The sequence below is a fragment of the Electrophorus electricus genome, chromosome 10 (genome assembly GCF_013358815.1).
Source record: "Electrophorus electricus isolate fEleEle1 chromosome 10, fEleEle1.pri, whole genome shotgun sequence".
Lineage (NCBI taxonomy): Eukaryota > Metazoa > Chordata > Actinopteri > Gymnotiformes > Gymnotidae > Electrophorus > Electrophorus electricus.
Genome location: NC_049544.1, coordinates 18,677,189 through 18,704,461, shown reverse-complemented (window position 1 = coordinate 18,704,461; position 27,273 = coordinate 18,677,189). Strand labels below are relative to the sequence as shown.

Sequence of the window (27,273 nt, the reverse complement as noted above, 5' to 3'; positions counted from 1 at the left end):
TTGAAGTCATAACACCAATACAAAGTAATCACTTTAATTTGATTTACACCATGCAAAATGGTACAAACCACTTCAAAATGTTTGATCTACCATGTTTCACAAAAGTGTGAATATTCCACTGGATTTCCAAGGAGTGGAATACGATATTAACAAGTGCTGCACCATAAAAGTGCTATCTGTCAGTAGCATCTGTAGTGAGGCACCCAAACCATCTTATTCTATTTGGTGACATTGCCATAATATTTCTACTGCTTACACAAATGGCATTTTGGTGAACAAATCCCTCCTCTGAGCACAAATACAGAAAACAAAAAATGTATAAAACAAACTTATTCATTAAGTAAGATTTGCACACAGATGTAACTGCAAAAATAACAGAAATTCTTGAGTTAATCTTGTACAAATTCTATGAAAACAGACCTTTCTTAACAGTAAAGTTAACCAAGCTATTACTGTACCAGTGGAATCTGAATAGTCTCACATATTATCTTAATTGTGTTAGCATCCAGTGTCTGAGAGGGAAATGCCATATGGTTCCCACTGTTGCACACAAATCATTAAGTGACTCCTCATGTCCTGTGTATATGGGGTATTGTTATGCTATAGGTCCCTTTCAGATGATAGAAATGCAGAGAATATATAGATTTTTATAACTGACACTAATAAATGTGTTAAGTTATTGCACATGTTTAAAAGCATCTGCTTTCATATCATTTACATGCCTTTTACTCAAATATTTGTAGTCTCTATATTTTAATACTTTTGTTTTCTCTTTTTAATTTAGTAGAAAATAGCTTCAGCAAATGGCAATGTGGTGCTGAAATCCCAAAACATTTTAAATTAAGCGAGTAAAATAATTACACACAAACTTGTGTTCCAGTGTAAAATGGCATGGCAAACCAGTGTTTCAAAGATGTAAAGTACACCATCCCATAATTATGTGCAACATTATTTTAAATTAGAAAATCAATACAATTTTTGAATGATAACCTGATTAAATAAGGCAGTGTAGTTTTGGGGATTTCCATGTCAAATACTACAATAAAATCTCAAACCAAAGTCAAACAGCTTGACATTTTCAACGTTCAATAAAGGCTGGTGAATAAGTTTGGCCTTAATTGAGGAGTGACATATTACTTATTTGTATAGACAGCAGCTTTGTTTGACCTTATTTGCCCATCTCTGGATATTTTGGATATAAAGTACTTTTAGTAGTGCACACATTCACAAAAAGTAAAGAAAATAATGCTCAAATCTTTTTGGATTTTATGGCACTGGTGGTGTTTTAGATTCTTCATACTCTCAGTCCATTCACAGTATCAAAAATGGATGTGACTATATTTACAGAAGTGTTGTCATTGTTTGTGTGCAGACATGTGAAGCGTCATCCCGTTGGGTATGCTGGGTAAAACTTCATTTCCCCTGCCTGCAGGAGAGAAACAACCTCTCTTAAAATCATATTTTAGTTTCCTAGGCTGCACTCTGCCAAAAACCAGGAGAAACATCATAATCTTAATTTTTTCTTATCAAAAATCAATGTGAATATCCACGATAAATCGCCCATTTAGTTTTGTGTCACTGACCATGATGATAGAGCTATTGTTGTGAAGTCACCTGGACAAAAGGAACAAGAATCATAATCAGCAATTTGTTAAGTCATCATAAAGTATCACAGAGTATGTTGATTTCTATGCCATAATTCCATAAAAATAAAGCCACCTGCTTTATTAGAGAAACCAACTCTGCATCTATGTTCACTGGTCACTTTATTAGGTATTCCAATCTTATAGGTGCATATTATATATATATATGAGAAAGGGTAGATGTACATTTACAAAGCATATATTACAGATGGTAGCACATACATAGCTATGCACAGTTTGCATCCCTTTACTCTGTTCATTATTGGTCAATGTCTGATCACTACTCCATTACTGACTGGTTAGCATACACAAACAGTTCATAACAATGTATGCTCTAGGGGTGTAATGGCACACAGAGGTCACAGTTTGGTTCAAGCCACAGTTTGGACATCACGGTTTAGTAAAAACTGGGAATAAAACCCCCAAAATACATAAGTCTAGGGAGCCTGTAGCGTATTAAGCAGTAAAATGTAATGCCAACCTGATGAAATGCCAACTGCTCACTTATGTTTTTGGCCCTGTCTGCTTCTTGCATGTAGATGCAAGAGATAAGGAGTTGAAACTTTTGGGCAAGATTCCTAACACTACATTTATCTGCTACCTCTATGTAGCATGATCAAAATTGTAAATTGCTCTGGATAAGAACATCTGCCAAATGTGCAATTGTAAATTACTGGCACATTTGGGTGAGGCCATTGAATATGGGTTAGCATGTTCAGGTGTTCCTGCACACATACCCTACAACGCTGACATACCATGCTCGTCCACTACTCAGTTCTCAGGGAACCTGAAAGTTTTCCCACATAGCTGATTTGAATAAGTAAGCAGGTTTTCTAGTTCCTGTGTGTCACAATGTTACTGATTCTGTCAGTCACCAATGAACTTGAACAAAGCTTAGTATAGCATGTTGCTAAGTTACATCTTAAAGATTACATGTATCGTTACACCCCTAGTATGCTCAATTTGTACACCTACAAGATACAAGATTGTATCAAGATTGTAAATAAACATTTCTAATAAATTCAATGATGTGTATATGTTAAACTGCAAACTTTATGATATCACCTTTTCTTTTTCAATTATTTACTTGAGCAAAAATAAACAGAAGAAAATAGTAGTGGAAAAAGCTAGAGCATCACTGATTCTGATTTGCATCTGTTGTACCAGAACATGAAGGCCCACCTATGCACTATTCTAAAACCTCCTCTGAACATCCAGGAAACTCCTGGCACAGGTGAGCAGTAACACATTCTGATTTCAGAGTCCCTCAGACAGAAATCAACAGTAAGGAAGGACTGAAAAGAAAGGCCCTAGACCTCTACCAGTGTATGTTCCAATATATTTACCAGTGCATGTTAATACAAGAACTAATAAAATAAGTTATCCCACTCACTGACTGAAAAGTGCCCAAGGAAATTCTATGAATTTTATGTTAATCCTACAGAAGCTTGAGGTCTCTGAACCAGTTTGTAAAAGACTCTAAAACAAAGCTATTTTTATCTGACCACTTTTTTGTGAAGGGGGCAATACCAAGTGTTAAAGGCCAGAAAATTATATTTCTGTTTGAGTGAAATAAGGCAGAGATATCCACATGCCCAAATGTCTTAAAATATAAAAGTTATCAAAAATAATTACATACGTTCACATTCCTCTGGTAAAAGTTGCTTGCAGGCAAATATCAAGAATCTCTCTCTCACACACACACACACACACACACACACACACACACACACACACACACACACACACACACACACACACACACACACACACAAGACCCAATCACCTCCAAATCACAAATCAAGCACCCTAACCACTGAGCCACCACTGCCCTCATATCATCACTGCATTTGAGTCAGTTCAACTGATGAAGCTCACCCTGTACATTTCCCTAATGTTTATTTGAAATATTGACTTTGATCTACATGGTATAATTCACTGAATGAATTCTGCTGTGGCAGTTCCAAAAGATAGGGGTATTCAATACAATGTAATGCAGGGAAAACATACTGTATTTCTGTGTATGACAGTAAAGACTCTTACCACCATATGGACTGCCTCCTAACTGTGTGTGTGTACATGCACCTTGTGCAACTGTTCCACACAGTTGTTTTTTTCTTCTCTTAATACAAGTGTGCATGAGTGTTTTGTGAATTTTTGTATGTGTGTGTGTTTGGTATTTACCATGGAGACCTTCTGCTGTTGCTGTTTGCTCCTCCATCCTCAGCTCTCTCTCCAGCTGCTGTTCCAGCTCACTCTCATAGCTTCTCTCTCCTTCAGCTTGCATATCAACCAGCCTGCCACCCATGGTTCCCCAAGCAAAGTTTCATGTTAAATACGACAATAACCAAATCACCTCATTTAGATTTTCAAGGTGTAAACCACTGTTTTATCAATTTGGGAAATTGAAGATTTGTTACTAAATTAATACATTCAAATAATTTATTTCCATCTAATCACTTGTGTGTTTTCTGTGTTTAAAATTTGTTTTACTAATCAGAATCTCCCCATAACATGTGATTCCTAACACAATTCTAGTTGTACACTGTTAGGGAATTTGTTGACACCTACTGGTGTTAGCCTGCTAATGCTATTGCAGTTGTTCTCCATTCCAGTCTTGGGGACCCAGCACTCATCTGATTCAGTTTATGACATTCTCAACTGAAGAGCTCAATCAAGTGTCTTAGAGAAAACACACAAATTTATAGAGTGGGAGACCCATGACTATTACTGACTATGGGACCCATGATTATGGGATTAGAACCCCTGGTTTTAATACCAATTTAATACTAGCTATTCTAGTAGAAGCTCTCCCTGTCTGGAATTCAGAAACGTGCACTGGACAGACAAAATCAGATAACTTCAGAATTGGCAGAGCATACCTTTCATAATGCCTATTTCCCCAAGACCTAAGACTAAAGTTTTTCAAACCAAATATTATTGATAATAATTCTGCTGATGAGGTGCAGGTATCTCAGAAATGCATGCAAAATGCAGCAAAGTGGATAATATTGTAGGACTATGCTGGTTACAATAAGTCTGATTTTAAACTAAGCAATTCCTTTTTGAAATAAAAGATGAATTTAGATGTACATTATGGAACTCAAGGTCTGATACTACTGCTCCTTTGCTCTGCATTGCTGCGCCTTCTAAATGCCAAACATATGCAGCAGACATTCTTAACCCAGTGTTCAGGGACTCATACATCCCAGGAGTTTGATCTATTTAATCTCCAACACACCCCAGCGAGGGAAGCAGTGACTGCACAGCTCCTGAACATCTCATGCTTGTGTGAGTCTGTTTACCGTGGCTGAGAGTTGCTGAGCTGGGCAGATAAGCTTCCCGCAGGGGTTGATGGGATGAATTCGTCTTCTGCATCAGTATTGCTGTCACTGTCACTTCCTGCTTCTGGAAAGAAGACGTGAAAACCAGATGCCAAATTCAGTTCAGAAATGTTCACAAACACCATCATTATATGTTCTTTCTCTACAGATCACTGGAGAAATATGAAGTGAAACGCAATCAGAGTAGGTGGTTTTGTGTTTTGTAATTCACTTAGTATTGCCATTAAAGTGTAATTCAAACCCTAATCAGATATTGCTTATTTAACAACAGCTGCAAATACCTTGCTGTGTGTGTAGGATGTGTAGATTTCTTCTCATCATTGCAGTTCCCAGAGACCCCTGAGCAATTTAAAAGACATTTTACCTGTCTGGAGCTCTCTGACCAGCAAGGACATGGTGTTAGTAATGGAGTCTGCAGCCACGAGCAAGTCGTTCCTCAAGTTCCGTCTGGAGCCTAAAACACAAGGACAGAATCAAACATTTCATGACAGCTGCATGTCTACAGTTGTTACTTAAGTGACACTCTCACTAATCTCATGATGTGATGTTCCCCTGGTACAGTTTCTCCAGTAGAATTTAGATGGGTCATATAGACTTCATAGAGATCCAGGACTTTATTTAACCAACAAGTAGCTGTTGAACCATTGAGTAAAACCAGTGTTGGAGAATTAACAATTCACATGTAGCATGATATCGTATCTGTTTTCAGTATCTTTATTAAAGTACTTATATTTTAGCTCTACTATATTTTAAAGTAAAATAAACATCCCACTCTACTCAGCCTTACTTTAACAATAATTTATAGATGTGTGCTACTTTTCTGAAAGGGAATTCTCTGTGAAAAACCCTGTGGCAGAGTGCAGTGCCAGTTACTCTGGGTGAAGGCCTTCTGCACGTCTCCTCCCAGGTCCATCAGTGAGTCCTGAGGCATCTTACTGGCTGTGGTGTTGCCGGCTGTTGATTGAACAGGGAGGGGGGTGGAGCTGCTCACTGAGTTACTTGGGTAGGAGTTAGGGGAGGGACCAGGGCCCTGGTTCTGCAAATACATCAAACATGTGAAGAAGAAGAAGAAGAAGAAGAAGAAGAAGAAGAAGAAAAAGAATATATATATATATATATATATATATAAATCCATGATGCTTAGCCCTTGTATATCCTGCTCAGCAAGCATAACATAGTAAACCAACAAAACTCCTGATTCAATCATGAATATGGCTGAGTCAATCAGCTAAGTAAACATTTCCTCAACAATAATACAATCAACGTTCTCATTTCAGTGATTAACATACTCTGATCACGTAACAGAATATCTGCTGCTAGTGAAATGTGAAAGCCCTCAGTCTAATCAAGAAGGAGGGGATGCTATACCTTACTGTTCGCTGAACAATCAAGCAATTTATCAATCCTGCTAGTTTAAATGATTTACAATGTCACAGACTGCTCCTCCCCCCATAGTCATGTGGTACGGCCCGCCGCATGCAGGGGGATTCACAAATTTACTGTGTCTGTTTTTGTAACCACGCCCCCCGGGATTGCACACACACATGTAGAGGGTTTCATATTAATGTCTTGTGTGTCTATTTAACCCCCTGTCCGTGTGTGCTCCCTTTGTTGGTTATTGTCGCTACCAAGGTCTCTATTTGAGTCTCTAATGTGAACTGTAGCTGTAGCCTGTAATGTCTATTTGTTTTCACCATTTCATGTTTATGTGTAGATTGTCAATGTTAAATGTTAATAATGTTCACCTTTGTAATTGTATGTGAGTGCCACTTGTGTTGTCTGTGTTATATGTCAATAAATGTCATGCATGAACGAGGAAGTCTGTACGTCCTGCCCTGTGCCCTGCGGCAATCGGGCCACAAATGTTACACAAACTCTCTAAGGGTCAGTGCCATTATGACTCACAGATCCCTGTGATATAAAACTAAATCAGAGACAGAGAACACATTTATCAGGAGGCCTTTTCAGAGACAAGACTGTATAGAGCCTTATATATAACTGTATATAAAATTAAACATAGTTTGTGGTTTCATGTCATTAAACAACTGTAACCCCACAAAGGAAACCACAAATATGAAGCATTAATGTGAAAAGGTGCAAATAGTCCATGTATTCACACTGACGTTTAACGTATTCCAGGATCTCAGTAATTTTTCAGTGCAATTCTTAGGGGACATTTATTAAACAGTAAATGCAGAACAGAAATAGTTTCGCAATCAGCAGAGGCATCATAAACCTTCCCCCTTCAGCTCTTCCTCCTGTGAACCAGATTAGACTATTATGGTTGTTGGTATATCCAAAGCATACCTTTCACCAATTACACTCTGGGAAATACCCAGAATGCTTCCTTCTTAAACATATAGGACATTTATAAGGACACATTTAGAGTTTATTTAGTTTTAGGTGATGGACTCATGTCTGCCAGTGCAAAAATGAGCAACTGAAGTACTTGATTTCAACTGCATGAATTTACTGAAGTAAAGAAATATTTACCAAAATGACACTAGTTTATCATGGCTTATATTTGAGTGTGTGCGCGTGAAGGTGTCTTTACCTTTAAAAGTAGCATGAGCTGCTCCAACTGCACCATCAGTTCTCTGCGACTCCCCTGAAGAGCCGACATCCTCTGTTCTAACTCTTCTTTTCTTTGTCTAAGGAGTGGGTTGGGTTAGCGGGTGGTTAGAGACTCAGAATGATGAAAGTGATCACAGAAGAATCAGACCACTGTAAGACCTTGCATAAAGCACATATTCTTAAAGGGAAATAAAGAATAGAGCATTTGACAACTTGTGTGTGCTGCCTCTCCATATAGTGACCAGTAAGTTTAGGAGGAGCAATAATGTAATTAGAAACGAAAGTGAGGGGCTGTGTCCAGAACCATATTAGGGTCCAAATGTGTGATTCCAGGCTCTAATGGACCAATTCAGGCTATTTCTATTCTAGGGACGACATTTCTAGGGACGACATTCTCACTGGTTTATGACTGTCCCTGTCATTGTTACTAGCAAAATTCTTTATTCACACAGCCCTGTAGGCTATAACTGAACATTATTGATGATTTTATAAACAGAAGGTTTGAAGGATTAGCGTCTAATCTATAGTGAATTAGCAGATTGATTTGCTTGTGTCATTATAGCCTGTGAGTATGAAGGAAAGCCTGTGAACCAAGCACACAGTTCCAAGTTGTAAATATTATTTACAAACTAGTAAGTGAACTAGTTGTGTTGAGCAGGGTTGCCTATGTGTATGAGACCTGTGTTGAGTGGGGCTGCCTGTGTGTATGTAAGATGTGTTAAGCAGGGCTGCCTGTGTGCATCTGAGATGTGCTGAGCTTGTCTGCTCATGTATGTCTGAACTGTGTTGAGCAGGGCTGCCTGTGTGTACCTGAGATGTCGGAGCTCTGCAAGTAGAGTGGGGTTTTGATGCACTTTGTCATTTGGAGGCTGACACGCTTCATCATGCTGCTGTCTCAAGCGCTGAATCTCTTTTAGGATCTCTCTGTGAACAAAAAACACAAGCACAGCACTGAGCACAGTGTCCAGCTTCTGTGAACACAGCACACATACATACCACAACAAACATAGTGCCCATCAATCTACATAAACCATATAACCATAAAAACATATATGTCTTGACATATGGAGTTAACAGCAATAGATGAAGTTTTGACCTCATAGGTCAAGTGACCTCTTTAAATGTTACAAGATGTTGTCATCCTTTTACTTACTTGTTCCTGTTTTCCAGTTCAGCAATCAATTGCCTATGTTGTTTGTTCGTGTCCAGGCAGAGAGACAGGTCACCTGACATTCTGGCTTGCTGCACCAGAGGCAAATTTAAGAAACTGAGTATTGATATTAGCAGTTTTGTTCACATTTCAGATATGCAAAGTATACATGTTAATAAACCAAAAGATTTATTATTCAGGAAACCGAAGGTGCAGTCAAAAGGAAACCTTTGATGACTACTTCCTAGGGCTTTTCTTTTTCTTTCCACTATGAACATTAGAACATTTCCACCAGGAACATTAGGTAATGTGTTCATCTTTGTAAGCATGAATATGATTGACTGTCTTACCGCCGATGCTCCATCAGCAGCCAATCGGGAAGCATAGCGAGTGATAAGAGTGTGTTCTTCATCCTGGTTATGGCTGCTGCTTTCCAGCCAACTGCTAATCAAGAGGGAGAGAGGAAGTTCATCTTCACCAGATTTTTTCAATAAGTTCTCCAAAAATCATTAGGCATCTTACTTTGTAATCAGCATTTCATAAGATGTGCAGAATTATGATTAAAAGCAAACAGTGCATAAAGGATATATACGTATACATTAGGCTCATGATATTTAAAAAAATGATATTAATACATTATAAAATTGCATTAGCGTAAGAAATAAAATTGTCAGCACCAGCTCAGAGCTTTCTGTTATAATTATCACTACTGAAGCAGCTATGAGTGTAATTTCTACTTCAGCATCTCAGGTTTAACTTTCAGTTCATAAATAACAATTATTATATGACACACATGTTATACTTGCATTAAAATCTAAAACTGCAATATAATTAAATAAAACTGCACTTAATTGGTATTAGTTTCTTAAATTTTTTCAAACACACCACATTTGCAGGTTTACACAGAAATCTTTTGAAAAGCAGCTTATTTAATGATAAATTTAACATCAAGAAGAACCTTAGAATTCTAACAACTATTGCTAGTTGCTATTGCTATTATTATTACTTGGTGTTATTATTAACATCAATCACTACAAAAGCACACAGAAAATTCCAAACTCTAAGTACAAAATGACACTGCCCTGTCTGTAAGAAACTGAACTGTTTAGCTTTGTAATCCCTCACATTACATTTAAAATGAAAATGTCCAATATACAATGTCCATGTTAATTTTAAATTTCAGAAGGCCATAAACAATTGCAAAACTGGCCACTTGTTCCATGGCAAGCTGTATGTAGTTGCATCATTAATTAATGCACATGGCTAGAGTTGATCTTAGAGTTCGACTCTGTTACTATCGCCTGAACATGAGGATCACATGTCACCATCCAATTCATTACAGACAGAGGTATCTATGATATTTTCCCAATACTGCAAGGTAAAAGCTTTGCTTGTGTGCTGTGTTCATTCATCATTGCTTATTTATGTTTAAAACATGAAAGGAATTTCTAGTACTACACTATCAGGGACATAAAAAATGCATTTGGCTGTGCTAAATATTTCCAACACATAGAAATGTAATAAAACCTAAAATGGATAACACCAGACCAGAAACATTATGGGGATAATACATGTAACATCGGTTATTACAACAACATCCAAAAACTAGTTATGCAGTCAAAACAATATGAATTAACAGCTATGGTATATTTCATAAGTATTTTAAATGAGTTTTCTATTTGCAACTCCTGAAGGCATACGGCACAATAACATTATATTTCTAGCCGTCAGCTGGAAACAGATGCATCACAGAAACAGATACATAACAGATGAAGGCCAGTAATGTTTTGACCATCTTGCAGTGACAGTGGCAGTTACTTTTTTTTGTTACTTAATTTTTGGATTATTTTAGTTGTCAAGTGCGTTAGTGGAAACTATGTCTTAGATTTTCCCAGATTTCAGCAATTTTATAATTCCCTTATGATTCTAGTATTCTTAGTGAATGCTTTTATGACACATATTTAGGATTCATAAATTAAACAATGAATACATTTATGGTGTGTGATATGTGTGTGAGGGCATTCTGTACAACTTATTTACTGTATGAGCCAACACAAGAGCTGCATGTGTCAGCCCATAAGTTATTGAAGCTTCATACACTATAGCGCCATTCATTTCTCCATCATGATTTCTCTTTACCTTTTCACTGGGGTTACATATCAGTGATCATGACAGCTAAAATGATCAAGTCACTTGACAATTTATGTAGTCTTTTTTGGTAGAGTATGAATGGATGTCCTAAGCTTCAGTTTTCTCTCTGAATAGACTGTGCAGTCACAGCTTGTAGCTACCACGTCACTCACATATATTGCAAAGGACAACTCTGGAGTTTCTTCTTTATCAATCAGGTAGAAGCTAGAAACTGCATAAAAGTTTCTCCTTTCTCAATCAACAAGAAGTTAAGACAGCAATTCTCTTCCTTAAGATTATATTTATAAAATAACAGCAGGTGGTCAGTGTTGCTATACTTATTATTAGACACATGGCCAGTTTTAAATAATAGTAGAAACAACATTTAAATTATGAACGTAATTAAGTTCAAGATTAAATGCTCATGACCAAATCAGTACTGGTAACTGAACCCCCAGGTACCAAACGTTAGGTTCATTTATTTGAGTACGAAAGCTACACCCATGATACGATCAAATTAATGCCCAGTTTAGGAAATCAGATTATTCTTTGAAAACAAAGAAAACACATTCTCAAAAGTTTTACCAAAACATCAATTTGTACCATCTCTGAATCAAGGATGTCAAACTAGCTATATATGAAGTCATGAAGCTGATGTTTGTTCTCATTCTAGGTCACATCTCCTGCAACAAATCCTGATAATTGATACTTCAAATTATTGAAGAAGAGTCAACATTTGCTACTTCAAATAATTGCTAGTTATTATATTAGTGCCAATATCTGATGCTCCATGCTAATTGATAAAGCTGATCTGAAGACACATAGGTTTACCAAAGGCAAGCTTATAAAATATAGTAAAGAATGAATGAGTTCAAATTCCAGTGTTAATGTTAGCTGAAAGATCAATATATCCAGGTAAGAGTATACTAAAACAAGATTCAGTTAAGATCAATATTAGTCAAAATACCAGAGAAGGAAGCAATGAATGTAGTTAATATTATTTATGCAGTTAATATAATTAGGGCAAACTATAAAGTCTGAGTGAAGTCTTCTGACTCTATTAAAATGCAAACTTTGCCTATAAGGAAGATGCAAAACCCATTAATAAACTGGCTAAAATAGTCACCATTCCACATCCAATATTTTTATTTATTTATTTTTTACTTAAAACTGGTAAATTTCAGTGTTCCATACAAATATGAATAGAAACATGTCAGCAAAATGTCTGAAATTTTCAAACATCTTTTGGGATTTGTGTTTACAACAGCGGCCATTTGACTTAAAAGATTTAATGTTTAGATGGTGAGATGGTGACTACAGATGTCTACGATAGTAAAAAGAGTAAAAACCACCAGTGCAACTGCATCATTGCATGTCACACTAACCAGGACCACTTCTGTTGGAGGAGATTCACATAGAGCCCAATAAGAACATGTTCATCTGCAAGCCTGTCCGCAATATCGAGACTGTACTGAACCCTGAAAACAGTGGTTCACAAACATCCGTTACACATAATCAAACACACAATACATCACACACATTCACAAACACACAAGTCACACACAAACATGGCATGCATATTCACAAACACAAATTACAACACAGACACAATCACAAACATGCATTAAATCACAAACATATTTCAGTTTCACTAAAATAAGTCACTGAAAAATAAACATTGATAAAGTACTTGAAATATCCAAAACTTCTATTCAAATATCCAAAAACTATTACACAATGTACTCATCCAAATGTATTTTTAGTATAATTTTGCTATTGTTAAATAACAAGTAGCAGTGCAGCATCTGTTACTCACAGTAAACAATGAGAATTATTGTTATAGAGAATAGTTGAGAATAGTTTTAGCATAGGACACAGCTGCAATCAGCACATAGGGATGACACCACACAGACCTTTAAATCCTTAAATGGAGTGATTCTCTACAGGACAACAAACAGAGATGTTCTTCGTTGCCTCTTGGCTGCTTACTTCATGCATGCTTTTTGAGATTCATGGAAACAGACCGACTTACCCTTTTCCTTTCAAAAGGTCTGGGGCAGTCCTAGCCAGGGGTTTTCTGCGATTAATATTGTCGTTTGCATCTCTGTTTACACCAGTGAAAGAGTGGAATCAAAACGGAGTCCAAGAATCTCACCCACATCCTCACTCACTCAGTTAAGGACTTTGAAGTTCTGGTACAGCTTATGTAACTATCTATGGTAGCTAAAAGCTTTGATTCAATTCTGGGGCAGCTAACCTAATGCTATTTTCTAACTAGGGAAAGGAATGATATTAAGTTTTATTAGCATTATTTTATTATTTATTGAGGTAATGCAGACCAGTGCTTCTATCCTGCCCCTGGACTTTCCTATAAAGCTCCAATGCATTGGAATAACTTTCCTGTCAGTGTTTGAGACTTAGACACAATCTCTACATTTAAGGCTAATCTGAAAACCTATTTGCATAGTCAGGCATTTTATTTAAAACCTCATCACAGGTAAAGGTTCAGATCTAGGGGTCGATGATTATTGAGAAATATGGTATACTGGGATATTACATGCAGTCAGGTCACCTCTTTTTTGACACTTAAGTTTGTTTACTGAGAGCAGCACAGTGCTGATGTTCCAGGGAGCCCTCATGTCTGTGGTTCCTTCTGGCTCTATCCTTTTAGCTGTGTTGTCATAGCTGGATCTGCAGGACATTAGAATTCCTTGCACATTATAGATCCCAAATGTACACTATTTGAACAAGCCTAAAAACTTATTCTCTCTTTCTGCATGAGGTACATTTATTCCTGGTGTCATATTGTTGCTGAGCCTCAACCCGTCTCAGTTGCTGTGGCTCCTCCCACCGCCCCCTGATGTCCCCTGCTATGGCTTACCCTACCTTAGGCCACTTCTCTATGGCCCTGGGCATACATTTCCTTTGCTAGATGGTTTTCAGACACACCTACACTCATTTCCAGTGCTTATTTGTTTTCATTACTTATTTTGTTCTTTATTGTTTATATTGTGGTGTCTGGGTGACTACTGGTTTGTCTACTCATTTTGTATTTGTCCTGTCTTATATTTATTATTGTTTATTTAATGTTTATTTAATGACATTTTTGCACTATATTGGACTGTTTGCACTTGTGTAGCATGTTGTCTGTTGCACTGTTGTTTTGTGTTGCACCATGGTACATTGGAACATTGTCTCGTTTTTGTTGTGTACTTGTATATAGCTGAAATGACAATAAAACGTCTTTGAACCTTTGACAGAGGAAGGTGAACTCTCATTTTAGCTTGCACAAACATCCCCATTTTAACCTTATGAAGGGCTTGTTAATTAGCTGATGAGTTGAGTCATGAGGGTTGAGAGCAGAAAGAACTGAATCACGATAGCAGGGAAGTCCAGGAGCAGGAGTAGGAACCACCCATTAAAAAAAGCTGGAAAATCCAGGGTAAGTTTACTGAACCTTCATTGTAACGTGTTAGAAGTGGCTCTTTAATCAGTGTGTGCTGGAGAAGGCTACACTCACACTCTGCTGGAAGAAGGGATGCTGGGTATGGGCATGGAGTGTGACAGCACATACTCATTCCCACTAGTCACTGGCCTTGGGGGCCTGCAGGAGCAACACGTCATACTGTTAGAGCATCTACAATGAAGTCACAAAAAAGGAGGTGTGTTGTGCATGTGTGTTTTAGCATACATCAGTATATGCAGGAGAAGCAGAACAAGTGTGTTAGTGGGAGAAGAAACAGGTCTGAACCGGATATTCTCTGTATGTATATAGGGGAAATGGGTCTGAACTGTGTGTTCTCTGAATGTATATCAGCTTTCAAGAAGTTGCAGCTGAAATGTCACAGCTTTATGTAAATTAAAGCTGTTAATATGATAACATATGGTCAACTTACCAGGTGTCCCTATTTTGAAGCAAAAAGACAAAGCAACAAAATATTAGCAATGCATGCAAATGTCATACTATAGACTAGACTTTCCCTTTAGGAAACGTTGTTACTGTTGCATCAAAATCTTTGCATGAATAAATTTAACTTCAGCCCCCCCCAAAATTCCATAACCACTATATCCCCAAAATCTTGAAATGCACAATATATCATCAGAGAGCAATAATTTTATTATAATTTAAACATAATAGTGAAAGAAAAAAAATGGATGATAGTCCATGTATCATAGGTGAGGTAGTAAACAGGAATGTGCCATGACACTGGTGAGGTTTAAACACAATGATTTAAACACACACAGATAAAGAGATGGGTTATCTTTGACATATAGGCAAAGGTGTGGGGTTGACTTACACTACATGAGCAAGATTTAGAGGTTTCTCTGGAACATCAGGGAACATATGGTGGAGTGGCTCGTGGCTTGAAGCACAGCTCAGAGACTTACTCAGGGCATTTGACAACTTCTTAGCAGGAGATTTCTGAAGAACGAAAACATGATCGATGCAAATGATACAGATGGTTTATCTTGAAAGGTGATTTATGATTTATCTCTAGTGCTGCATATCTGTTGCTAGCTGCTGATTTGTCTTGAAAATGGCACCAAATCTGGTGCTGAAAGCATAAAAAATAAACAAAGATAAAGCAAGGTGCTGACATTTTGAGGTCTTATTAAGTAATTTAATTATAAAATTAAGGCCATTGCCACTATCCCGCATGCCTTAGTCCTACAGTGCTATGCCTCAACAGAACAATTCTTAAAGGACCTCTTCATTGTCCTTAAAATCTATATTGCTGTACAATAGGTAATAATTATTATAAATAATAATTCAAAATTAATTTGAGTGATCATCATTTGTTAAATCGACTCATTTTTAAAGCCATTATAAATAAAGCATATAAGCAGGTTGTGCTTTACTCTATAGCCACTGGGGGGGGTATTCTATAGCCACAGCTCACCCCCCCCTCACACACACACACAGACAATCAAAACCACACTCTTACCCATGATGTGTATTCCTTCATCTGGTGTTGGTTGCTATGGGAGCCAGATGCATGGCCCTTCCAAAAGCAGTCCTGACAGAGTTGGTAATTATGACATTGTTGGCAGCGGTAACGAAATCCCATCATGCTTTGGCTGTGGCACCACGAGCACTCAACTGGGTGGAAGACTAAAAGACAGAAAACATTAGGGACCCACCATTTATATGGCTCTATGCTTTTTTAACCAGTCCATTTGTGTAAATTTGTTTCCCAGTCCTTGTGTCTTTCCTAGTCACAATACAACACCATGGATCTAGGATGGTACATTTCTTTTCTATGACATACAAGGAGAATTTCAGAAGATGGATTGTCAGTGACCCCTACCATTATCTCCCTGCCGCTTGTGAGTATGACCAAGCACCATATCACACATGGCACCTTTAGGAACTGATTTGAGATGCAGCGAATCTCTCAACTTTTTAGCAATGTCATGAGGAGCCAGTCAAAAAAAAGAGGTGGAGAATTCAGTATACTAATACTAATACTATAGTAATACATTATATTATCAGCCTATGACAACCTGAATCTTTTCAGGTTTTCGATATTGTACTGAACGGTAGTCAAAAATACACCTTACCATTTTCCACATTAGCCAGGCGATGCAGGAGTGTCAACCAGACGAGACACTGTGGGGGTGGATCGGACATGAGCACATCCAGGAAGACGTTTAGGTAAACCTGCTTCTGGAAAATAGCCAGCAATACAACAGTCACAGCCAGACATATGCACGAGTGGTCTTCATTTCTATGCTCACAAATACAAACATGCTGATAATCACATTTCTAGTAAGATGTTTGGCATTTGTGACAGTGTGTTTGGTAAAACCAAGCTCAAACTGTGGTGTAGCTGCATCTTTCCCCAACTAGTCATGTTTATTTTAAAGCTCAGGAAGTTATTTACTTTTAGCACACACACAAAACTGGATAATGAAGATTGTTGATTCTCTGTCCTTGTGCTAGACTACCACTGCTGTTAATGGCTTGACTATGAGCATGTTCACTAAACCAGGGGTGTTACAAGTAGGGGAAACACACCATGCATTGCACAGATACTCCAGGACTGGGAAGCAGAGTTGTATATAACACTAAGTGTAAATAATTTGATTCTGATAACAAAATAATAGAAGAGCATTCATTATTCTCTGAATCTATTCTTGACAGTGAAGTACAGCCTGCAGCAAAGCCCTAGAAATCTGTCAATTGCAATAAAATTCCATTACTGAAATGACACAGAGCTGGTTAAATATAGAAAGTAAAACTGTACCTACTTGTTGTGCAAAGCAAGTCCTGGCAGTCTGTTCAGTGTAGCCAAAAGATGGTCCTTCAAAAACAGTGGCTGGTAATTTGAGGACCTCCTTCAAAAACTGGTCAAACTGTGAATAAATCATCAGGCCTGTAGGGTCGGCAATCTGAGAAAAAATATCTGAACAACAACAACAACAACAACAAAAGAATGTAAATGTAATGAGTCCTGTTTTGCAAAATCATCACGTTAAATGAGAGAGAGTGCGTGTTCTGTGTAATACTCGCTCTACCATTTATAGCTGATCTGATCTTATGAAGATTTAGGAAACTCTGAAATGTACTTAGAAAGAATGCACAAAAGCATGTGTTAAAACTAATGGACCATTGGTTTATTGTCAATATTCTGACTTTATAGTACAGAATGCAAATTGATTTTATGCCCAACATCTTTATGAAGTTAGCCTGAACACATCTTGTATAAGAAAAAAACTGCTTAAAATTTCAGACCTAGGTTTACATGAGACTCATTTTAACAATAAAATTTTGTTATTGTTACGTTGCATATTTGTAGACAGAGGAGCAGCAATTTGAGTTCATTTAAACAACCAAAAAAAAAGAAAAAGAAAAAAAAAATGTACTGTAGCTGTAGCTTTATCACATTCAGTGCTTAGCATTCTGATAAAATTATATGGCCATTTGATAATGTGATGACTAACTTGTTTTCCAAAACACACATAGGACACAATTATAGTATCACCTAAATGTAGTATTTTTTGCACCCTCCCAATATAAAATCACTAGTCTTCCACTCCTATATTTTAAACAGGCTGCAGAACAGAGTAAGGGATCTGAGGTACTTCTTCCATGTGGCATATCTACAGATTCCTTCAGTACTTGGTCCCAGCTATAGCACTTTCCATTTCAGCTCCTCCCCCCCCCCCCCCACACGTTTTAAGCATTCCCCAGAGCCATAGTTATGTTGATGCTATCTATAATAGGAAAATATAGGCTAATATAAGAAACAACATGCTGATATAGTAGTACAATGTTATGTTGATTTTGCAACTAGTGGCACAAATAGTAGCACGCTAGAAGGAAAGCCATTGCAGAAACTGAGGACTTTTGACATCAGTGGGATTCAAACCCACACCGTCGAATATACTAGAGCCTTATAGCAGAAACTTACAGCATTCAGCAGTAATGAGTGATAGGGTAATGTGCTAAGGTGTTAGCTAATGGTGCTATGCAGCCTACAACACATATTACAAAAAACAAAGCTATGTGCCTTAATATTTAACATTTTTTTTATAGCAGATAAAGTATGAAGTTTACACAATTAATACCAAGCCAATATGGAAAACTGTACTAGCCAGTACTCACCATAGACCTATAGAACTTAAGACAGTATCAGTGTGGGAACTGTGTCACAAAAAAGAGAAAAATCCATGCAACTGCATGTGGAGTATCGCAGAGGCTCAAGCCTACATCAAAGTAGGACTAATCTCTTTCCTGCATGACCATCTCTCTCTTTATTCCACACACAGTCAGATACACCACTTCTTCAGCTGTTGGAAACTATGGACCTGATATATAGTTACTCATGGTCTTTTGCTTTAATTTCATTTGTTCATTCTGTCATTTGTGCATTATGCTCGTCATGTTTGCTATAAATTTCATTTATACAAATTGAAAAGACGAGTCCATGGATGACCTTTTAAATACGAAAGGGTAAATTAAATGGAAAAAATCCCAAACCACATTCCTATGAAACCCTCTCTTAATAAAGAATGTTTGGTAACACTTTTAGCAAAAGGTCCTAGTAAATATAAATACAAATCATTATCTAAATGTTTGGTAATGATTGTAAAGAATTATAAAATTGTCATTAATAAATTATATTTGTATTATTAAAACATTTACAGTAAATTGTCTGGCACAAAATAGAGCTCATATAGCAAAGCTATTGATACAAGTGGTGCAGTATGATTTTCTTACATGTTAACAGAAACTAAAATAAAGCTAAAGCACGAAGCTTAATTAGAAAGCAATTTTAAAGCAAATATGTAAATAAGAAGTATAAATGTTCCAATTCAAACTACAGTATTTATTAAATCATACAAATCAATTATATAATTATTACAATTAATTAACAAATTATTAGATAATGATTAAATAGCTATTTATTAGGCCCTGTTTTTTAAAGTAGTGTTCACCTGGTTGGGAACAAGGACATTTTTTTATCATCACTGCTGAGCATGGCAATAATTGTGAAGAGCAATGTAATGTTCTGATGATGAAACGTATTTTTGCAAAATTGTGCATCAGCAAACCAACACAGGTGCTAGAGATATAAGAATACTAAGTTATAAAAGAGAGTCACAAAGTTAAAATACCAGCTATGACTCCAGTAAGCCACTATACAAGGTCAAGGTCCTGTTTATTTAATAACTTAAAATGACTTTCATGAAAATGATTCTGTGACCTTGTCAAATTATGATAAAAAGAACACATTTAGCAACTTAACTTATCATCAATCAAGATTACAATGGCTCAGTCCAAAGGTAAAATTCAAGGTGGAGCTTACATCTTAATTTGTCCAAAATCTTTCCCCCACATATTGTAGCAAGGGCCATCTTCATGACAAATACTGAAATGTTCCCTAGACCCTCCCTGAAAGAAAAAGTACATTTAAGATTTTGCACTAACAAACATGCACTTTCAGAGAAGCTTTAGGTACAGGTGACACATTTAGTCCTTTATTCAATATCCACTAGTTCTGGGGTACCTTTGAGGCTGAGAGTCTAATTTTAGCACAGCTCCTAAACATTGTGCAGAACTGAATCAGAAATCTGAGAGAGAGACACCCACCCTCTCTCGGTTGGCCCCCTAATCCCTATACTCCCCACCACTCCACATGCATTTACACATTCCTGCAAAGCCAGCAGACTGCAGGAGTGTTGCTAGAGGAGCAGCGGGGGTATGGAGAAGCCCTGCTGCTGAATCAGCATGGCCACATGTCTGTCATACTCCACTGCCACTTTAGCATCACACAGTCCTTTCAATCATGACAAAAAGAACATCAAAAATGGGATTGAAATGGCATACCATTTCTAAAAGCCAAAGTTAAACTGGTAGACTACAGATCACGTGTTGAGACCTATGGATGCATATAAATGTTACATTTTATTGGGTATTGGTGTTTGGTTTAGCATGTTCATGTAACTAATGATTAACAAGTTGGTGGTGTCAACACTTTTCTGCTGACAGCCATCCCAGTGCCATTATACTACTTTCCTTTTCATCATAATGAGGAGCTGGCAGTAATGACAATCCACCCTTTGTTTGGGGAAAGGAAGTGGAACCTAATGCCAAATGACCCTTGCAGCAAAGTTGGAATTGGAAAAGGAGCAGCTTGGCTAAGCCGTCCCTATCCATAAGTCAGAAGAAGCTCTCACGGGTCATATGCAGCCAGCAGGAAGTTGAGCAGCAGCAAGACAGACTGTTCCACGTCGACCTGGTGCGTGGTGGGCATGCGCTTGTTCAGCTGGTGGAAGATGGTGGACAATATTGTTTCAAGTCGTGACACTGTGGGCTCAGTGTTGAGCTCCATGGTGTTGAGTCCATTTTCACGAAATGCTTCGATGATATTCCAAATATCCACCAAGTGCACTATGATCAGAAAACATGGGACAGTTCTTACAATGATTATGTAAAGGAAGCAAATATCAGAACTGGTAGTTATTAAGAGGTGGGCAGTATGGCAAAAACATAAAAATATAATGATACATGAAACTTTCACAATTCATGATGTGTATTGCATTATTTAAGGCAGTGGTAGCTCAGTGATTAAGGTACTTGGCTAGTTATCAGAAGGTTTCCAGTTCCACCATTGCCTAGAGGCCACTGTTGGGCCCCTATGCAAGGCCCTTAACCCTCAGTTGCTCAAGATGTATTCGCTCATAAATTCGGTCACTTTGGATAAAAGAGTCAGGTAAATGTAATGTAAATTTAGCTTTTCTAGATTTGATAATTAACTGGACACCCACAAAACAGGAGTACAGTAGATCATAAAAAAGACCGTGAGTGCAATGTTTAGATCTATTTTTACAAAATAAGCCATTTATAAAATAAATAGATATAAATATATAAAATAAATATATCCATATATATCCAAGCAGTTACTATGCATAGTTACTATGCAGTTTTAATTGTGTCACCACTCTTGATAATTTCTTTTATGAAACAAGCTGTTGGTGTTAGAAGTACTAGAAGTATCAAACACTAGAATTATTGATGTATTTTCATAATGACATTATCATATTGCTCACCCCTAGAAGTTCTCATATGTACTTCAAATTATAGTTATCCTGTGTTCAGGGTCAGATGAATCTAGGCTTTCTTTCTGCTAGAGTGATTGGCAAATACCAATTTTTGGGCAGGGGACTACAGGGGACTATCTATGTGAAACTGTTGACTATCAAGGATAGCCTTACAAAAACAAGTGTGATAAACTATTTGTGTTTCTAAAAATGGGAATTGGTCTTTCTTGTAAGGCTTAACCCTTGAGAAATTTTCTTTTATCTTTTTGGGTTTCTTTTTTATACCTACTTAAGTTGACATGGTACCTGACAATTTGTTTAGCTTTCAAATGTATCTCTTTAGCAGGATTTAAGGGTGTAAGAGTATACTTCTATATCAGTTTATTCCTTAGGCTATGCAGTTTTTGTCAAGTAATTCATTTCACACCTTTTTCTGCAGCATTTGTCCATAATTGTCATTTGCATCAGCTCGTATGCTTTGCATCAGCTCGAGTTTATTGTTATATAACCATGGAGCTAAACCCTTTTCCCTTACAGTTTTTAAGTTTATGTTTACATGCTCATGTTTTGTGAGACGCAAGCAGCACTTAGCAGTGGAAATTTAAAACCCATTGCAATGGTGGTAGCAATAGGAGTTTCACTTATGTATTTATTTATTTATTTACTTATTTTATTTTAAATCAGTTGCTTGTCAAAACAGCAAACATCACAGCCTGTCTTTTAATTTTATCTGAAGACCTGGCCAGTCATGCTCTAATAGGAACAGAAAACATTGATCTAGTTTGGCTGTCTTATTAAATCACCAGATGGATGGATATTGTTTTGTTTTCCATGAACAAGAAACTGGGCACACATATTTCCATCACACACTGGCTCTCAGTGTCAGGCAAAATTTTAATCTTCCATCTTTCGCAAACTTGCTGGTACTGATTAGTAGTTGATTGGCTGATCCATCTGTCATTGTGTTAGTTTCAGCCAATCAAAAAGTATTAAATACAAATGATGTTTTCCTTGTTAAAAATAATATTAGTTAATTTAGCTGTCAGCCAAAAGATGTAAACATGACAACATACACAATATACTGGATAGTGTATAATACAATATTAAAATTATCATTCAGCATATTGGCACTGGATTATAACAGAAGTGGAAGTGTTTGCTACTAGTTAGCAAACTGACAGCTGAAAATTGCACCTCAATTATGAAGCTTGTGTTGACAAAACACAGGTCGTATCACTGCACTGTCTTGATCAGTCTTGTAATCATATCTGGGTTTGTGCTACTCTTACTCACGATTGCACCTCTTCTGAATGAATCTGAGCTTGCAAGCTGTTCTGTAGGTGGACAACCTGATAGAATCCAACTCCAGGTTGCCTATGGATCAAAATGACATGTTCTTACTGTGTCGTATACCACGAATCTCTCTATTAAACTTTACATTTGCTGACAACTATCAAAACCTAAAAAATTAATTTTGCCAGCATTAATAATAGATGTCTTCTAAGTATCATTACCATGCTGCTTTTAGAATCAGTGGAAATATTGATGGTAACAGATTCACACTGAGACACTTACGCATCTCTACAAACAGTTGTCTTTTGTCCACCATAGTGCTGTTGCCTGGGTCTTCAATCATTCTGCCAAAAAGACAAAAGAATACATTAACTCAGACAAGAGACATTGTGCTACCCTGTGGCCTTGAGTGAGAGAAACTGACACAAAGAATTTAAGAATTTGTCTTTAACATCACTTCAGATGCTCTTTATAAGCACCAGCACACCAGTTAATCCAGTGGTCAAAACATGTTAAATATCTTTTTCCCCATAAGCCTTAATTGCACATCAGAAAAGGCTAAGACACTTCTGAATTACAGAATAGTGCTACACATTGAGAGCAAGATCAATAAAAAAGCAGGATAAATAAAATAAATAACCATTATTAAGAATAGTTAATGCATGGGAACTAGTGCATTACTTTTAAATACACACTCATAGGGACAATATTCGCCACTGGGAAGCACGAGAGAGACTGCCACATGCACAAGGCTGATCACCATGGTATGCTTAAGCCACGGCTGACTGCACACTGTCCCATGCAATCTAACACTGCCCACCTGATCATGTGATCCACTGCTATGGCAACAGAGAACCCAACCATCCCTGTCCCAAAAGGAGGAGCAATAGCTCTTCCCCCTTTGAGGTTCTTTGAGAAGAAGAGGGAAGGTCACTGTATCTTGTGTGCCATTTGAGTGTGCTGTGTAGTCTGTTTTGATGTGGTGCACACAACCATTTTCTTTTATTATGTTTTCACACACCCCCATTTCAGCTGCAGCATGTAACAATATAATCACTATACGATGTGCTCATATCATACAACTCTAGACTCTAGTGGAACTCCAGGGTCATGTTGCCAAGTGTATGAGGTGTGTCAGAACTTCATTTAGAGAACACAGAAGTATGCTAAAAATAGCCCTGACTTAAAGCTGTCCTACCAGCCTAAAAGAACACATAAAATATAGAAGTCATTATTATTCTAAAACACAACAGCTTTCACTCAGTACACACATATCTGACTGGAAATAATATATTGATTCCAGTGTGATTCCAGTGAGAACTTTACTAGTACAGCCCATTTTTGCTGTCGTCACTTGTCATTGTTATGGCAGGATCAGAGATCAGAGGTCTCTTTCACAGCAGTAAGGTAAACATTTCTCCCTGTTTTATTAGCATTTATATTTGATGGAGATATTTGGAAATTCAGCTACTTGACTTCAATCTGGATATATTTACATAATCTTTAAGGCATTGCTACACTGATCCCATTTACGGTTTCAGAAAGTTTGCCAACTTTTTACTGCACAGCATGGCTTAACATGGCAATCAGCTAATTTACCAAGGCATAGTACCCACAAACAATGGATGAACCATAAGATAAACTTGCAGTTGAGTTGAACAAACCTTTTATGCTGAAAAAAGTTAGTTTAAGTGTAAAACCTGGAGTTAAGTGTTACAAACAAACTCCAGCACAAATAAAAAAGCATTCAGCTTTATGGAAAAATAATGGCAAGTTTGAATTCTCTGATTCATAACTGAGGCAGTCTGTTCCAAATGTTGCCATCACCTGCCAGTACATGGATTAAATGATCAGAAGAAAACAGCGCTTTGATCTAGCAATCTCAGACTGAACTCTTCCAAACCCATTCATCACATCAGTGCTCAGCCTGAAACGCACAATTTAGAGACTGTGCTGCTCCGAATTCAAGAGCACAGCAACACTAGCCAACAACTGATATCCCCATAAACCACATATTGACCAGAAAAGGACCCAATAAAATATTCTACATTACTGAATGTAAATAAGACTGAATATCTAAACTCAAAGCACACAAGTCACTGAACTAAATAAATGAAAGAAGTTAATAGACAAACTGAAGAGTCATGATAGACACAACAGGTATGCAACTGCTGTTCTCAAGTGCACAAATGCTGTAGGCATTTGTGACATTAAGACATACCTGTTGGAGAGCACCATGGTCCAAATCTCTCTCTCTGACCACATATACCATGTGTCACCACCATACCATGTAATGTTGCTCCTGCTGAAGACACCCTCTTGCTCCTCAATAGGCTCAAGAGGGCAACAGTGATTGTGTGGGCGGCTCACTGAAATTAGAAACGGTCTGCAATGCCTCTATCTTTAACTTCACATCAGCGAGACTCACATTCTTGTTCACCTCAGACCAAGCTCGCTTAGCTCCAGCTGTAGTCACTACGTTCCATGGAGCCTCTCTCTTTAGACAAGCATAATATATGAAGCTAATGAAATAACGAGGTTACAGTGGCATGCCTGGCTAAGGATCATTGTAATTTATGGCCTGTAATGTTACATTGCTAAGGCATAGTAATTACCCATATTGCACGTAGTTGCTCTCTCTTCAGAGATTTTCCCACTCTAAACCATGATCTGGTTTAGAAAGAGTAAGACACACAGGTAATGACTTCCATTATTAAAATCCTTACACCATTTAGAACAGCACTTAATGCAGTGTCCAACAGCAATTTATGCAGTATATATTATAGGTCTAATATATGCGTTATTTGGCTCATGGTGGGATTCTAAGAAGACGACTCCTTTGCAAACCACAGTTATTCATGACATCCATATAAAGTAATTACCACAGAGCTACCTGTCCGATCAGTTCAACAAACCAAGTCAAACATCTTATCTTTGTTGCTGGCTAGTGGTCTTTGCATTTAGATTTCAATAGAGAACTATGGAGTGAAGCATCGTCCAACCACACTCTTTAGCTTTTTAGAAAATACAAAATACATAAAAAAAATAAAATCATAAATGGAATGCAAAAATCACTTTTAGATTTTTTAGTTAACATCAAATACCTTTCAGTCTGTATAGCACTTTTGCTTAAGCAGTCCATATAGTACCTGCATTATTCAGTCTGTTTAGGACCTGAGCTTGTTCAGTCTGTGTAGCACCTGCTACGATGCAGAAGTGTTTTGGTGCGTTACATTTCTGTTATAATGGTGCCAGAATTTTATGAAATTCTACAATATAAGTGTACCTTAATCCATGTTTGCTCAACCAGACAGGTCAGCTGTTGTTAGTGTTGTTCAATTTGCAATAAAATTTAAATTTATCAGAACAGAACTCTGATTTAATTAATCCAGTTGGTTCCTCAGCATGAATCACGTTTTTACTAATGATTGTGTCTTGTATGCAGTAACCAATAAAAAGTAGGAATCAGGCCGATTTTAAAAACATTATTTAATTAAGTTCACGCAAATGGTTATGATAACTGCTTGATTCACTTTGCAAACTATCTGATGAGTTGACTGATGACTACATGTTAAGGACTAATCAAATGAGTCTTGGCGACGTTTTTTCATATACTATTTCAGTACATTTAAATAATTGGTTTTTACTCTCTACGCATGGTTAATTGCAATTGACAATTGCCGAAGATGCATTTCCCGCTGTGAAATGTACGGCGAGATCAACTACGCCAATTAAGCACGTTTCAGTGAAAACCACAGCAGTAATGGAGGGCATGTAACAACCACAAAACATGTTTACATACAAAACAATGTAATACAAATTAAATTGACAACAAAATCTGACTAGCACAACAGATTCTAAAGCCCTGATTTGTTATCTTCTGTCAACCTCAGAGGGTATTTTAAGCATCTTTTGTCACACGGACATGGCAGTAATCCCCTATGTAAAAGTAAAGCTGTAAAATGTTGTACAGGCATTTCGGTGAAGGAGAGTTTGCTGTGAGCTAGCACAGTCCTAGCACAACTATAATCCAGTTTGCAGTGCACTTGCTACTCACCATGCTTCCTTCCAAGGTATCGCGGAAACTGTTTTATAGCCAAATACGTTAGTGACACCAAAAGCCCATAATCAAAATGACCATGCATATCATTAATGCTAAACTAAGGTATCATGATTCCCAGCATTTTGCAGCTGCAGTGTGAACTGGGACCGAATTCAGTTTCCAGACGGGTTTTCCTTTGCGCGCTCGCGCGCGCTCTCTCTCTCTCTCTCTCTCTCTCTCTCTCTCTCTCTCTCTCTCTCTCTCTCTCTCTCTCTCTCTCGCTCTCTCTCAATGACGTAATGCGGAATCTCTCTCTAGTAGGCTATGCCCTAACGTTGCTTATATAAAAAAAAACCCGCATTTAGGCGATATTTCATACGTGATTTATTAATCGTCCACAATGTTTTCTAAAATATTAATAATTACTACGGAGCTATTATGTGTTTTCTAAAAGTCGGCAACTGGCCATTTCACAAGTACTTAAACTGTTCTGCGCAACATTCTAGCACCTTTATTCAAAGATAAAATTGTGCAGACTACCTGAATAAT

General features: G+C 37.3%; 1 protein-coding gene across 12 annotated transcripts; it reads right to left on the bottom strand.

The window, feature by feature from the left end:
- On the bottom strand, positions 1 to 26,923 carry dtna (dystrobrevin, alpha). Of its 12 annotated transcripts, none has more exons than XM_035530656.1 (23): positions 26,740 to 26,923; positions 22,965 to 23,026; positions 22,683 to 22,763; positions 20,526 to 20,739; positions 19,655 to 19,740; positions 17,094 to 17,248; positions 16,404 to 16,509; positions 15,788 to 15,954; positions 15,140 to 15,264; positions 14,738 to 14,746; positions 14,362 to 14,445; positions 12,874 to 12,945; positions 12,227 to 12,319; positions 9,062 to 9,155; positions 8,715 to 8,803; positions 8,372 to 8,485; positions 7,542 to 7,638; positions 5,861 to 6,023; positions 5,352 to 5,441; positions 4,949 to 5,051; positions 3,828 to 3,940; positions 1,584 to 1,614; positions 1 to 1,426 (listed from the first exon to the last, which is right to left on the bottom strand). In XM_035530656.1, exons 2-23 carry the CDS (start codon positions 23,023 to 23,025, stop codon positions 1,414 to 1,416), a joined length of 2,160 nt encoding a protein of 719 aa, XP_035386549.1. In that variant the 5' UTR covers position 23,026; positions 26,740 to 26,923; the 3' UTR covers positions 1 to 1,413. The 12 variants fall into 12 exon arrangements, with proteins under 12 accessions (XP_035386549.1, XP_035386556.1, XP_035386545.1 ...); XM_035530663.1 differs by lacking the exon at positions 26,740 to 26,923 and adding an exon at positions 24,904 to 25,039 and having other exon boundaries at positions 22,584 to 22,763; XM_035530652.1 differs by lacking the exon at positions 26,740 to 26,923 and adding an exon at positions 24,904 to 25,039.
- Between the last annotated feature and the right edge of the window lie 350 nt (positions 26,924 to 27,273).

Excerpts from the sequence above, each read along its gene's own strand:
- dtna (XM_035530652.1), bottom strand. The coding sequence starts at position 24,947 with ATGTGGTCAGAGAGAGAGATTTGGACCATGGTGCTCTCCAACAG. Across the intron at positions 22,764-22,964 it reads ACAACTGTTTGTAGAGATGC|GCAACCTGGAGTTGGATTCT; the intron begins GTAAGTGTCTCA and ends TTTGATCCATAG. Across the intron at positions 20,740-22,682 it reads CATTCAGAAGAGGTGCAATC|TGCACTTGGTGGATATTTGG; the intron begins GTGAGTAAGAGT and ends TTCTGATCATAG.